At 56.4% G+C, this 14236-nt stretch overlaps 1 protein-coding gene across 2 annotated transcripts in view; it reads right to left on the bottom strand.

The window, feature by feature from the left end:
• Positions 1–4727: 4727 nt before the first annotated feature.
• The window catches only part of Fgfr4 (fibroblast growth factor receptor 4), a 13248-nt gene continuing 3739 nt past the window's right edge, over positions 4728–14236 (bottom strand). For both annotated transcript variants that reach the window (XM_021639133.2, XM_021639134.2), the window contains exons 4-18: positions 14137–14214; positions 13893–14059; positions 12220–12343; positions 11514–11704; positions 11280–11418; positions 10824–11014; positions 10600–10745; positions 10394–10515; positions 7190–7300; positions 6897–7087; positions 6401–6523; positions 6234–6304; positions 5837–5974; positions 5522–5627; positions 4728–5411 (exon numbers count right to left, since the gene is read on the bottom strand). In XM_021639133.2, the coding sequence (XP_021494808.2) occupies positions 5265–5411; positions 5522–5627; positions 5837–5974; positions 6234–6304; positions 6401–6523; positions 6897–7087; positions 7190–7300; positions 10394–10515; positions 10600–10745; positions 10824–11014; positions 11280–11418; positions 11514–11704; positions 12220–12343; positions 13893–14059; positions 14137–14214 (2045 nt within the window). In that variant the 3' untranslated portion in view covers positions 4728–5264. The remainder of the gene's footprint in view (positions 5412–5521; positions 5628–5836; positions 5975–6233; positions 6305–6400; positions 6524–6896; positions 7088–7189; positions 7301–10393; positions 10516–10599; positions 10746–10823; positions 11015–11279; positions 11419–11513; positions 11705–12219; positions 12344–13892; positions 14060–14136; positions 14215–14236) is intronic.

The raw sequence follows: 14236 nt of genomic DNA, 5'->3' as shown, positions 1-14236 counted from the left end.
TGTGGGCCGTCTGCGGAAGGCTTCCCCCGTTATGATTTTTTGAAGCAAGTCTCACCCTGGTGCCTAGGCCAGCCTAGAACTCACGGTACAGCCCAGGCAGCCTTGAACTCGTGGGTATCCTCACGTCACAGCCTCTCAAGCACTGGGAGACACTGAGTCGCTGTGCGAGGTTTACGTGGGCACTGGGGGGGGGAGGTGCAGGATCTCAGAAGTGCCAGGCGAGAGCATCAGCTGAGCCACATCCCCACCAGGGGCACCCCTTCTCAGCCATGAGGTCCTGCATGGGGGAGACCTCATCTTTAGGCCGAGAGGGCGTGGGGTGCTGCTGTGGCAACTGGGGTCTGAGTCAGCGGTACATGTAGTCTAGGCTGACCTCAGACCTGATGTGTAGCTGAGAGTGACCTTGAACTTCCAGCCTTCCGTCTGTGGAGTTCTGGGAGGTTTGCTATCGGCACCACACCCGAACCTAGGACGCACGGATGCTAGACGCCCATGTGAGCGCTTAGTGACTGTGTTCAGCTAGGATAGGAAGAACAGCAAACAAACACAACAAACAAACACAGGCTTGGCCAAGCGAAAGGTGGGAGGAAAAGTGTGTGGGAGGAAAGGCCGGTGGGAAGGCTGTGGGGCGCACAAGGCAAGCGGGGGAGCAGGGGAGCGAGGAGGGGGCGGGGGGCGAGGGTCCAGATGAACCACGTCCACTTGGGGCTGTCAGGCTGGCAGTTCTGTGCCTCCCGGGGTCTCTGAACACTAGGAAATGCTGGGCCACGGAGGGCATGCTGAGCTCCCCAGGGAAAGAACAGACCGCCTGCCTGCACCCCCACTTCACTAGTTTTCCCATGTGACAGGGGCCAGTTACTTCCAACCCGAGTCTCAGTGTCCCCCTCGGGGAAACGCCGCCAGTGAGCATGCCTTGCAGGAAGGGCTGTCCAGAGCGGAGCTGAGCCAGTGGCCCCCACCCCCAGCACAGCACCCTGCTTGGGGCCCCGTCTTAATCACCATGCAATAACAGCTGCTGTTTACCCAGCACTCAAGAACTGTTTGGCAGGCGCCATCACCCATTCCTGCGTTGCCGGCTGGGAAGCGGGCTCAGAGAGGGCAACTGGCCGTGGTGGCTCCTGCCTGGACCCTTCCTCCCAGGCCCTCACTCTGCTGCCATCAGCTTCATGTCCTTGGGCTGGAGTGCTGTTGGTCTGTCCCTCTCAGCAGGCTGCCAGAGGCCTTCTGGAGAGGGGCTCAGCGCTGTCCACAGGGTAAAAGCTTCCCAGAACCAGGACAGAGGAAGGGGCCAGGCCCCAGCTGTCACCATGCTGCCCAGAGCCGACTGGGAAGGGCAGGCTTGAAGGAGCAGCAAGCTCGCACGGGGGAATTACCAGCATCTGTCCCCTGACACGGGACATCAGGAATGTGAACCAGCCCCAGCCACTGTGTGCCTGCCAGGGACACTGGTGGGGAGGGGCCCGGGCAGGCGGGCCAGTCCCTCACGGACCCCCAAACTGCCAGGCAGCAGCTGTTCCTGTCAGTCCCAGCATCTGGCTCTGGGCTCTGTATGCACAGTCCAGCTACATTATGGAGCCTCGTTTTATGTTTTGTTCTGTCTTTACTGGTAACCAAATCCAAGTCCTTTTTGTTTGCTCCTTGTTTTGTTTTTGTTTTTGCAACAAGGCCTTACTCTGTAGCCTTGGCCTGTCAGGACCTCACTATGAAGACTGGGCTGGCCCTAAACTCACTGAGATCTGCTACCTCTGTCTCCAAGTTGTGGGGATTTTAGGCATGTGCCATCATGTTTGTCTTGCTATGGTCTTAATCTTTTTTTTTTTTTTTTTTTCTTAAAGACTGTGTCTCACTCTGTAGCTCTGGCTAGCCTATGACTCATTCTGTATCCCAGGCTGGCCTCAAATATGATGTGATCTCCTTACCTCAGCCGTCCTGAGGGCCTGGATTACAGGCATGAGCCCACCATCTCTGACTTTATTATTTCATCTCGGAGACGTGGTCTGTCTTGTACCAGGCTGGCCCCTAACTGCAGCTGAGTCACTTCTTCCTTTTCTTTTCTGAGGCAGCCTCACTATGTCTGCTCCCTCCTGGACCCCAGTAATTATCAGCAGCAGCTGCCCAGTCTGAACAACCTGGCTCTGGGCTCTGATACACAGGCAGAGCCTGCCGAGAACCTGAGGTGTCAGCCCAGCTCTTTTATGGAACCCCCATATGTATTATTGGCTGATTTCAAATTCCTAATAAAATATTTATTGTGTTTTTAATTATGTGTATATCTGTATGTGGGTAAGTGCACGCTGCATACAGGTGCCAGCAGAGCCAGAAGAGGGCGCCAGACCCCCCAGCACTGAAGTTAGAGCTGGTTGTAAGCCACCCGCAGGGGATGCTAGGAACTGAATTCAGGTCCTCAGCCAGAGCTGAGGGGACTCTTAACTGCTGAGCCAGCTCTCCAGGCCCCACCTCCATTTCTCGAATTTGAGAGATTTTTCTGGCTTCATTCTCCCTAGTAGCTTGGACTAGAGGCGTGTTATCCTGCACCACACACGCCCGCTGGTTTCACTGAAGGGAACGCACAGTCTGTGCTGGGGGGGACTGTTGGGTGGCTCAGGACTAGCAATGGCCAAGGGAGAAACTGTGAACAATGGGGCTTTCAATCAACATCTCCTGGTCCTTATACCTGATTCAAAACTCCCAATCTTTTCTTTTCTTTTTTCTTTTCTTTTCTTTTCTTTTCTTTTCTTTTCTTTCTTCCTTCTTTCTTTCTTTCTTTCTGTTGTTGTTTGTTTTATTTATTTTTTTTTTGAGACAGAGTTTCTCTGTGTAGCCTTGACTGTCCTGGACTCACTTTGTAGACCCAGCTGGCCTTGAGGTCATAGAGATCGGCCTGTCTCTGCCTCCCTGATTGCTGGGCTCACAGATGTGCACCACCATTCCTGGCTTCCCAATCTTTTCTTAACCCAGGCAAACCCAAGGAATCTGCCTCAAGAGTAGGCATCTGGATGGCGACGGACTCAGCCTCTGAGCAGCGATCTCTAACGGGAAGCTGAGCTTGGAAGCCTTAATCAGAACGTTTGCGGGTTTGTGGAACTGCTTCTCATGTGCAGTGCTTATTCAGGGAGTTGTGCAGGAAGGAGAATAAAAGCTGGAGCTGCTGTGGGTTGCTGCCTCTGGGGCTTCCTGCAGGAGAAGAGAGAACGGAAGTGGGTGCAGACCTGGCTGGGAATGGGGGTGCATCGTGCAAGAGGCCAGTTCCCAGTAAAGTTACAGCAGGTGTGGGCTCCGGACAGCCTTTCCCCAAGTGTAACTATATCCATCTGTGCTTTATCCCCCAAGTCCTGAGAGGCAGGGCAGGGGCACCCACTCATCTGGTGAAGAAAGTGGCCACAGAGCAGTGATGATAGTGGGCACGGGCAGCTCAGTGAGATGGTGCAGGTAGCAGAATTTGAACCCTTGCTCCAAGTCCAATGCTCTTTGCATCCCACTAAGGAACATGGTTCCTGAGGGAAAAGGGTGACCTCGGAGAATTTGTGGGTTTTGTTCTGGTGTCCTCTCTAGGACAGGGTGTTCTGGTACAGTCTGGAGGGAAGGATGAATGGCACAGTTTGGGAAATGGTGGCTCAGCAAGGTAAGGAGGGAACCCAGAACAACAAGGAAATGCTATTCCCTTCATGAGCTTTGGCTGTCTTCCAGGGTGGCTCTTAGTGAACGAGCCATCCTTAAACCTTCTATAAAATTATTTTTGTTGTCTTTTTATGTATGCAAGTTTTTTGCCTGTATGTATGTGCCTAGAACCCATGGAAGTCAGAAGAGGGTGCTAGCTGCCTGGGAACTGGAGTTCCAGGTGGTTGCAGTGGGTGCTGGGAATCAAACCTGGGCCCCAGGAGAGCAACCCATGCCCTCAGACAAAGAGCCACCTCTCAGCACATCCTTACATTCCTGCTAGGCCCAGGAAGCCTAAGCATATTTCTAGCCCTCATTCCCAGACAGCTCGCGGGAACAAGGGAGCAGAGCACCAAGAAAGTCTGGGACCACTTTGGCCTCTCAGCCTCAGGGAGCAGCCGAAACTACCAGGATGGAGCGTGGTAAGTTTCCAGGCTCAGAGCTCGGGGAAGCCGATCCCTTCTAAGGGGGGGGGAGGAGTACTGAGAACAGGGATGTAACAGCCTCCAGGGAGGATCATGCAAGCGGGGACAGCTGCAGCTCAGCCAGGCGGCAGCCAGCTGCTGCCTGGGAGACAGGCCAGGGCCGGGCAGGGCGGGCACGGACCCCACAGGCCCTGAGCCTGAGCTGGCGGATCGTGGGAGCAGGCAGTGGCTGGAGGCTTGGTTTCAGGTTTTCATGCTGTGTTAACGGTCAGTTTGGTTAATGCTGAGCAGATGGGGGAGGGGGAACAGCTCCCTTGGGGACAGCTGTGGGCCAAACGTGTACACTCACATGTATGGAGGATACAAGGGCCTGCCTTGCAGATGGTACGCTGTGGGCTCTTGTGCCCTCGACCACTCACTCACACCAGGGCACACACTAGGAGGAGGCTGGTAATCGGAGGGATGGACAGAGGCAGGGGTGTGTGTCTACTTCTGGGACTGTCATAGCACGGCCGGAGGTGGAAGCCAACTGTCCAACTGAAGGCTGGCACCCGTCCCTCTGTCTGTCCCCCAGACAGAACTCCCAGCATGGGGAGTCTTTGCACCCTACACCCTGACCCTCGGGAGATACCAGACACACAGAGATTTATTTCAAAAAATAATTTATGAAATGCCATGCTGTTCTGTGTTTTCCATAGGCTTCTAGTCTCTCGGGGACACCAGGCTGATGCTGGCTCCACCGAGATGCTGGTACAGACAATAGGGGGTGAGGCTTGCAGGCTGGGAGCAGTGAGGGCCAGAGGACTCTCACCTCTGGGGCATTTGTGGAAGGAGAAAGGTTTATGACAAAAGCTTTGCAGCCAGGCCTGGCAAACCCCTGACATGGAGGCTGAGTGCCAAGGCCCAGAACATGGAGCCTAGTGCTTAGCTTCTCTGAAGACAAGTCCCAGGGCAAGGTCAGGGCTCTGAGACTAGAGCTGAACTCTGGGTTGGGAGCATGATGCTAGAGCAGAAGGCCTGAACTATGAACCCTAGGACCAAGAGTGCACCTCCCCAAAGAGAGCATCTGGGACAGGAGTAGCCTTAGTCAGAGGCCCGGTACTGCTAGCATTAAATGCTGCATCCAACCAAGCTGGAGGCCCACGGCCACTGTCCCCCAGCCTGCACACTATGTGCCCCGGCTCATGCCTGCACGCCAGGAAAAGGGAAGGGGCTTGTCCCCAGGGGCAAGGGGTCATGGCTGAAGACAGAGTCGCTGGAGGAGCAGGTGCTGCTGGTGTCCCCACTGGAGGGAGAATAGGGTCCAAAGGTCAGGCGGAGGTCAAGGTACTGCAAGGAACAGACTTGGTCAGCCCCCAGCTCCAGGGACAGGGCAGTTCACATCCCTAGGCCAAGGGAGCAGGCGGGGGGTGGGTGGTGGAGGCAGGAGTGGGCAGTACCTCTTCAGAGACAGCCAGCAGGACCTTGTCCAGGGCTTCCACCAGCTGCTTAAAAGTAGGCCTCTGTGAGGGCGCTGCATGCCAACACTCCCTCATGAGCCCGTACCTGAGTCAAAGAAGCTTATGTCAAAGTGAGGGCTGTGGGCTCCCTGGGGTTGGGCCTCAGGGAGGGATGGGCAAGGAAATCCAGTGGGAGAGCTGAGGAAGAGGAGGGACTGTGAGTGCGGAGAGTGCTGCTCTGTGTGCAGGCCCAAAGCCCTAGGCCAGTCAGCAGAGGGCGAGATCTGGAGAGCAGGCCAAGGGGGGCATCCTTACAGCTCTGGGGGGCAGTTCGGGGGCCGGTCCATCCTGTGGCCCTCTCGCAGCAGCGAGAAGAGCTCCTCCACCGGGATGCCGGGGTACGGGGAGCCACCGAGGGTGAAGATCTCCCATAGCAGGATCCCAAAGGACCACCTGCGGGCAGAGCTGGGGCTCAACGGGGCGCTTCCTGCCTGCCTCCTCCAGCTGTGCGAGGGGCTGTGGCAGGCAAGGTCCGCCGTGGGAACAGGGAGCGGCACTCCTTTCTCTTGGAGGCTGGTCCCACACAAGTGCCAGGCCCAAGCAGAGGAACTCCTAGGATCTGGTGACTTTGGCAAGTGCCTTGCCCTTTTAGAATGAAGGGTTTGCGTGAAGCCAGCAGTCATCCGAGAAGAGAACCCCGTTCCCGACTCACACGTCACTCTGGTGTGTGTACACTCGGTCAAATAAGGCCTCAGGAGCCATCCACTTGACTGGCAGACGGCCCTGGAGGAAGGAGGGGGGAAAGCGGTTTTGAGCCGACCAGAACCTATGTCTTCGGCACCAGGCCTGGCCCCTATCCGTGCCCCCAGCTCCTCTCACATTGCTGGTTTTCTTATAGTAGTCAATGTGGTGGACGCCTCGGGCCAGCCCGAAGTCAGCGATCTTCATCACGTGGTCCTCCGTCACCAGCACGTTTCGGGCAGCCAGGTCCCTGTGGATGCACTAGGGACACGGCAGGGAACTTAGCTCATCATGTCACAGTATGCCCAGGGCCCAGAGACTTCCACCCCCAGGACGGATGGGAAAGGGGGCGGGCAGAGGCCTTGATCAAATCACCAGCACCAGAAAAACACAAAGGAAGCACGCATGTCCCCAGGCGGCTCCTGCGCGGTGGCTGGCCTGCCCAGGAGTCATTAAATAGACTGGATCATGCCGTGTCGCAGACGGGGGCATGCTAGCTGCATCTGTGTGGGAGCCGTGCAGAAAGGATGGAGCAGGGAGCAGGAGAGGAGGAGCAGCTGGGGACAGTCAGCCCCAGCATCGAAGCTGGAGTTAGAGTGGGCCAGAGCTCGCTACCACTGTCCCTCATCCACACCTTCCGAGACTCCAGATACTGCATGCCTCGGGCCACCTGGTAGGCACAGGAGACCAGGGCCGGGAAGGACAGTGGTCCATCACTGCTCCGAGGCCCATCAGGGCTGAGATCAGGGCCTGGTGGGCGCCGGGCGCGGAGGAATTCCCGGAGGTTTCCCTTGGCAGCACATTCCACGATCACATACAGGGGCCCTAGGGGGCAGGCAGGACCAGGGATGGGAAGGCTGGCAAGCCTGTGCCTTTGCATCCTGCTGCGACAGTTCCAAGCCCCCCCAGCACCCAGGCCCCGCCCACCTTCCTGAGTGCAGACGCCCAGCAGGTTGATGATGTTCTTGTGTCTGCCAATGAGCTTCATCACCTCCATCTCAGAGACCAGGTCTGCCAGGTCCTTGTCGGAGGCATTGTCTGCAAAGAACAGCTGGGTGAGAACTTCACCAGAGCGGCAGGGGCAGGGGCAGGGGCAGGGGCAGGGGCAGGGGCAGGGGCAGGGCAGGGGCAGGGGCAGGGCAGGGGCAGGGGAAGGGGAAGGGGAAGGGGAAGGGGAAGAGGCAGGGCAGGGGCAGGGCAGGGGCAGGGGCAGGGGCAGGGGCAGGGCAGGGACAAGGGCAGGGCAGGGAAGACTGGACCAAGGTTTGGGTGGGTCTGGGCTGAAATCCTGCCGGACTGTGTGCCTCAGAAGAACCTTTTAGGGCTAGGGGCAGCTCTGTTTGTAGAGCGTTTGCCTGGCGTGAAGCCTGCGTTCTGTACTCACTACAGTATAAAAGTAGACATGGTAGGGCCTGCCTCCAGTCCTAGCACTTGACCAACAGGAGGCCAGCCTGGGCTACAGGAGAGAAAACAAAAGCCTTAAAGTGTGTGTGTGTGTGTGTGTGTGTATGTCTCTGTGTGTGTGTCTCTGTGTGTCTGTGTGTGTCTCTGTGTATCTGTGGGTGTGTGTCTCTGTGTGTCTGTGTGTCTCTGTGTATCTGTGGGTGTGTGTCTCTGTGTGTCTGTGTGTGTGTGTGTCTCTGTGTATCTGTGGGTGTGTGTCTCTGTGTGTCTGTGTGTGTGTCTGTGTGTGTGTGTTTGAAAAGGCGTGGGAAGCACAGGATGGTTTGGAGGGAGGGTAGAGTGGCGTGGACATTATCTAAGTACAGACTCATACGTGAAACTCAAAAGAAGTAAGTGAGTTTGAGACCAGCCTGATCTGCATAACCAGCTCCAGGACAGTCTATTTAGAACAGCAAAATCGTAAAAACAAAAGCAAAAATGAAACAAAACAACTCATGTATTTATTCAAGGCAATGTTTGTCTGTGTGGCCCTGGCTGTTCCAGCACTAACTTTGTAGACCAGGCTAGCCTCAAACGCAGAGATCTGCTTGCCTCAGCCTCCTGGCTGCTGGGAATGAGGATGTGCGCCACTCTGTCTGGCTTTAACAGTCTGGGAGACGCTCAGGGGATAAGGTGTGTGCAGCAGGGGGACCTGAGTTCAGGTCCCCAGCACCCGTGTGAAAGCTCTGTGCAGCAGCGGCTGCCCTAGCACTCAGGGCTCAGGCTGGAGGTGGCTGGCAGCTAGATGGCCAGCTAGTGCTCAAGCTGAGACAGTGGGCCCGGGGCCAGTGAGAGACTGTGTCTCAGAGAAAGGTTGTGAGTAATAGAGGAAGACTCCTAAGGTCGCACCCATGCCTATATCCACATGCACGGCCAGCACCCACCCACACCCCATCAATCTCTCAAGCTCTCTTGTGAAGCAGAACACAGAGGTTGCAAGGGTGAAACACGAAGAGTCTGAGAGAGATGGCCTTCCCACGAGCAGGCCATGGGATGGGAGGGAGGCCCAGCCAGGAAGGAGGCTGTGCTAAGCATGCCTGGGGAAGGTACCCGTTTCCAGGGGCAGGACACACACTGAGGGAAGAGACTGCCATGATTTCTCCAGAGAGACTGGGCAGAGGACCAGGGACTAGGCCCCCAGAGATGACCCGCTGCCTTGGGACAAAGACATAACTCTTATCCTAGCCACACGTCAATATAAAACAGCCTGTTTCACAATCACTGCCTCACAGAAATGCCAGCTGGCTCCAGCTGTGCAGAGTGGAGGGAGGAGGGGACCGCGCAGGGGCTGGGGAGCAGCAGCAGGTTCTAATGGGCCCGCAAGACGGCTAGGACCAAATGGTATAATACCAAACACCAAGACTGAGTGAGTGTGGTGCGACTTGCGCAGAACCAAACAGTAAACAGTGGCCACACAGAGGAACACGTGAGGAGCCGGCAGGGCGGCTGGGGCCTAGGCCGAGGACGAGAGTTTGTCCCTGGAATCGACTCCCATATGCTGTTCTCCGAGGCTAAGCACAGGCTATGGTGTATGCTCACACACGCTCACACTTACACACATATCACACACATAACACAATAGTTGCCTTAAACCCCAGCCCTTGGGAGGCAGAGGCCAGTGGATCTCTGTGCGTTCAAGTCCAGCCTGGTCTGTGAGTTCAAGGCTAGCCAGGACTATGCAGTGTGACTCCATCTGAAAAAGTAGTAAACTTGTAAAAATAAGAGATGTCAGTGGGCCAGTGCCAAGTGACTGCAGAGCACTGTGGGGACACTGCCCGGGGTCTGGGCTCCTCAATTCTCTATCATTACTGGGGGTGGACGATAGTGACGCTGGCCCTTGACTGTTAGACAGCCTCAGCCTGTCCTTTTACTAAGTTGTCCGGGCTGCTCTTGAACTCAGTCTGTAGCCTTAGCAGCATCGCTCTACCCAAGTTCCTAAGATTAAAGGCTTGCGCTGCTAGACCCCACTTGAACCTGGGACTTTTTTTTTTTTTTTTTAAAGATTTGTTTTTTGCCTGTAAAAGCAAGCCAGGATAACCAAGCCTACACAAAGACATTCGCGCGCGCGCGCGCGTGTGTGTGTGTGTGTGTGTGTGTGTGTGTGTGTATGATGTGTGTGTGTGTGTGTGTTGGGAGCCTTCAGAAGCCAGAAGATGTTGGAAACCCTGGGGCTAGATTACAAGTGCTTGATTGATTGACCGATTGACTGATTTTTATGCACATTAGTGTTTTGCCTGCATCTATGTCTGTGTGAGGGGGTCAGATTATGGAGTTATAGTTATAGAGCTGCCATGTGGGTGCTGGGATTTGAACTCTGATCCTCTGGAAGAACAGTCAGTGCTCTTAACCACTGAGCCATCTCCCCAGCCCTACAGGTGGTTTTGAGTAGCCTGATGTGTGTGCTGGGAATTGAACTTGAGTCCTCTGCAAGGGCAGCAAGCACAATTACTGGTTCAGCCATCTCTCCAGCCTTGAGACTGGGACTTTTTATTTGTTTGTTTCCAGATAGGGTTTCTCTGTGTAGCCTTGGACTCGCTTTGTAGACCAGGCTGGCCTGGCACTCACAGAGATCCTCCTGACTGCCTCCTGAGTGCTGGGACTATAGGCCCATGCCACCACGCCCCTGCGTGGGCAGTCCCCACAGTCCCTTGTTCGGCCCCTGCACACCTGTCCAGGTTTCATGTGTACCTTTGAGCATCTTCACAGCCACAGTGCTGGTTTGGTCAGGCTGGGAGGGGTCCATGCCGAAGGCCTCTGCTCGAACCACTTGCCCAAAGCAGCCCTCACCCAGGGGCTTTCCGAGCACCAGCCTGGACATCAAGAAGGCCCATGCCTCAGGTCTGTGGGCACCCCTCCTGAGCTGGCACCCCCCATCCCTGGCCTGCACATTCTACCTGTCCCGGGGGAACTCCCAGAGTGGGTCGAGGGGCAGGTCGAGGCTCACAAGGCCCGTGAGCAAGGGCGGGCCGCTGGAGGACAGCCGGACGCCTCGCACCAGGGACAAGCTTGACTTGCCAGAGGACCCCGACTCCAGAGAGAACTGCAAAGCAGGAGATTTGTTGTGCCTGCTGGGGTTCGGGCTGAGAGTTGCACGGGGCAGGGCTGGGGGGACAGGTACCTGTCGGGCCAGAGGGAAGCGGGACAACTTTTGTATGGTGACAGGCTGGCGAGAGTGGTGGCCATGCATGGCTTGTCGGTGATACACACCGGCCAGCAGCAGGAGCACAGCCAAAGCCAGCGAGCCAGACACATACAGGATGATGTCTGTGGATCTGGCCTCAGAAGCTGCTGTCCACTGGAGGGCTTCCTCTACTCGTTAGACGGACAGAGAAACCGAGCCGTCAGCGTGCTCAGCTGCACCAGCCCTTTCCCCCAGCTTAGGCCCCCACAGCTACCAGCACTTCCAGCGACACACACTGACAGAGCCGTGGCTACACTGTTATACCCCAGGGTGCAGGGACAGTCATGCGAAATCCAACACATCCCTGCTGAGCTGAGTGGGGCATGTGTCTGGCAGTCACAAAAAACCAAACACTGTATCCCCCAGGCCGCCCCCAGGCCCCCGGGCCCTCACCCGGCAGCACAGTCAGCCAAGCCGACTGGTAGGACAGGCCGATGGAGTTGCCCGCCAGGCAGGTGTACTCTCCCGCGTCCTCAGCCGACACGTTCCTCAGGTACAGGACTTCTACCTCGGAGCTGTTGATGTCTGTGGTCTGCAGCGGAGGACAGGCCGGGTCCCAGGGGGCTCTGGGGCCACACTGCGGCGGGAGGGTGCTTGGGGCTCAGCCCAGCGGGGAAGGGGGCGCACCTTCAGGACTTGCACGTAGGGGAAGCCGTCGGCGCCGAGGCTGCTGCCGTTGACGACGATGTGCTTGAGCCACTGGATGTGCGGCTGCGCGTCGCTGTACACCTTGCACAGGAGCTCCACGTCGCTGCCGACCACAGCTGTGGTGTTGGCTGGGAGCCCGGCCTGCAGGATGGGCCGGTGCGGGGACCGCTCTGGGGGCCAGGCCGGGCCGTCAGCCCTGACCAGTGGCGCCCGCAGAACCACCCAGCTGACCCGCCCCAGCCGACCTCCCGGTTCAAGGGAAGGACTTTTGGACAGGTAGCTCAGATCTTGTCTACCTTTTGTTTACCTTCCTTCAACTTTTTATGGCTCTGCTGCCTTTGGGTCCAGAAGAGCTTCTTGGCCTCACATTGTAAAACTCCACAGCCTGCCCCCACCCCACAAATGCTGCACCCGTGGCACAATATACTTGCCGCAAGTGCACTGCACGCTTAGAGCTGAACTCAGCCTGTGCCGCCTGCCTGTGCTCCCTTTCCCTGTAGGCAGACTTCTCCCTCAGTCCACAAACCCTTTGCTTCCTTCTGACCCTTGGAGCTATTTGACTCATCTGGAACTGATTCCATTTTGTTTCCAAGACAAAAAGATAAGATACCCACCCAGAGGGAACGATGGAGCCCAAGATAAGCCAAATTCTCTGTCCGCCCTCCCCGCCCTCCTGTCCACTCACCCAGCACATCCAGCAGATAGCTGAAGCGAATGCTACCCAGAGAGTTCTCCACGAGGCAAGTGTACGTGCCACGGTCCGAGGGCACCACGCTCTCCATCACCAGGCTCCAGTGTTGGTGGCGCAGCTGCAAGCAGGAACAGGCATGTTCAGAGGGAACCCAGGAAAGCCAAGGCAGGGGCAGGGCAGACTCTGCCCCTGGGGCCCTTCCCAATCTTCCTAGTCTCAGAGAGGGTCCAGCCAAGGCCAGAGATCCTTGGACAGAGAAAAAGGCTGGAAGAAGTGTCTGAATGGGGCTGGAGGCATTGTTCAGCAGTTAAGAACTCGGCCCCTCTTCCAGAGATCCCGGATTTGATTCCCAGCACCCACGTGGTGGCTCACAGGCATCTGCACCTCCAGTCCCAGGAGGTCTGACACTCTCTTCTGGCCTCTGCAGGCACTGGGCACGCACACAGAATACACACTTGCAGGCAAACTTTCACACACACAAAATAAGCAAGTCTTAGAAAAAAGAAGTGTCTGAAGGCCAGGCATGGTGGTGTACCCCTTTGGTCCCAACACTTAGGGAGGCAGAGGCAGGAGGAGCTCTGGGGTCAATGCCAGCCTGATCTACAAAGCAAGTTCCAGGACAGCCAGGACTACACAGAGAAAGCCTGCCTTGGACAAACAAACCAACAAACCAACAAACCAAACCAAAAACTAAGAAGTGTCTGAAGGCCAGAATTGGTGGTGTATGCCTTTGATCCCAACACTTGGAAGGCAAAGGCTATGAGTTCAAGGCCAGCCTGGTCTAGAGAGTGAGTTCCAAACCAGTCAAGTATACACAGCTACAGAGTGAGACCTGGTGTCAAACAAACAACAACAATGACAAATGTAATCTGAGCCCTAGGAGGAGCCTTTTGAGGTTTTAGCTGTGCCCTGTCTAGGTGTGCTCCTTGTGCTAGTGTTTGCCCACTAAGCCTCAGTTTCCTCATTACAGTACCCTAACACCTAGGATGCCAACTGGTCCATGCTTCTTCCCACTGTACAGGAGACGCTCCACAGGAGGCAGGGGTTGGACATTAGCCTGTACTAGCCTATCAGAAGAACCAGCATCATCACTCCAGGTCACCCATGCCTTTAATCCCAGCACTCGGGAGGCAGAGGCTGGCAGATCCAAGTTCAAGGCCAGCCTGGTCTACAGAGTGAGTTCCAGGACAGCCGTGGATACGTAGAGAAGCCCTGTCTCAAACCAGTATCCTGAGGGCTGGAGAGATGTTCGGTGGTTGGGGGCATGTGCTGCTTTTCTGGAGGACCTGAATTTGTTCCCTAGCACCCATCAGGCAGCTCACAATTGGCTATATAATTCCAGCTCCCAGGGATCTGGCGTTCCTTCTGGCCTCTGTGGGCTACCATGCACAAGGTATTTGTAAATAAAGGTAATAAAAACAAACCTTCAGTGCTCCCAACATCAACGTCGTCACCAGCAGTGAGAACCCCCCCAGAACACAGGAGTTAGCTGTTGCTAAGGCTCAGAGGTGAGGCTTGGGAGAGAGCAGCAGCCTGGGAACACGAGCCAGAGCTGTCCAGCCCGGAGGCTCTGTAACTGCCTTCCTCGTTAGCTAGGTCCACCTGTGTGAAGGGCTATCCAGAGCTGGCGGAAACGGGGGAGGCTGCCCTGGAAGCCGGGGACTCACCCGAATGCCTCCAATGCGGTTCTCCCCGTGGAAGGCCTGCCCGTCCTTGAGCCAGTGGATAGTGGGTGTGGGGTTGCCTGCAGCCGGACAGCGGAATTTGACGGTGTTCCCCGCGGGCACCGCGTGCAGCTTCTTCTCCATGCGTTGGGGGTGTGTCCAGTACGGCGCTGAAGGGAGAGGGAGGAGGGATCAGGACCCTCAGCTGACTTCGCTCCCACACAGGTCCCCTCAGCGACACACCAACCTTGCTGGGGGTAAGCATGCCCCCCCGAGATGCCGCTGAGGGCTTTGGGGTCCTCATCATGGATGGAGGTGAAGGAGTCTATTCAGGGACAAAGGAAGAC

The sequence above is a fragment of the Meriones unguiculatus genome, chromosome 19 (genome assembly GCF_030254825.1).
Source record: "Meriones unguiculatus strain TT.TT164.6M chromosome 19, Bangor_MerUng_6.1, whole genome shotgun sequence".
NCBI lineage: Eukaryota > Metazoa > Chordata > Mammalia > Rodentia > Muridae > Meriones > Meriones unguiculatus.
The sequence above is the reverse complement of the archived record's forward strand: the minus strand, read 5'-3'. Positions and strand labels throughout refer to the sequence as shown.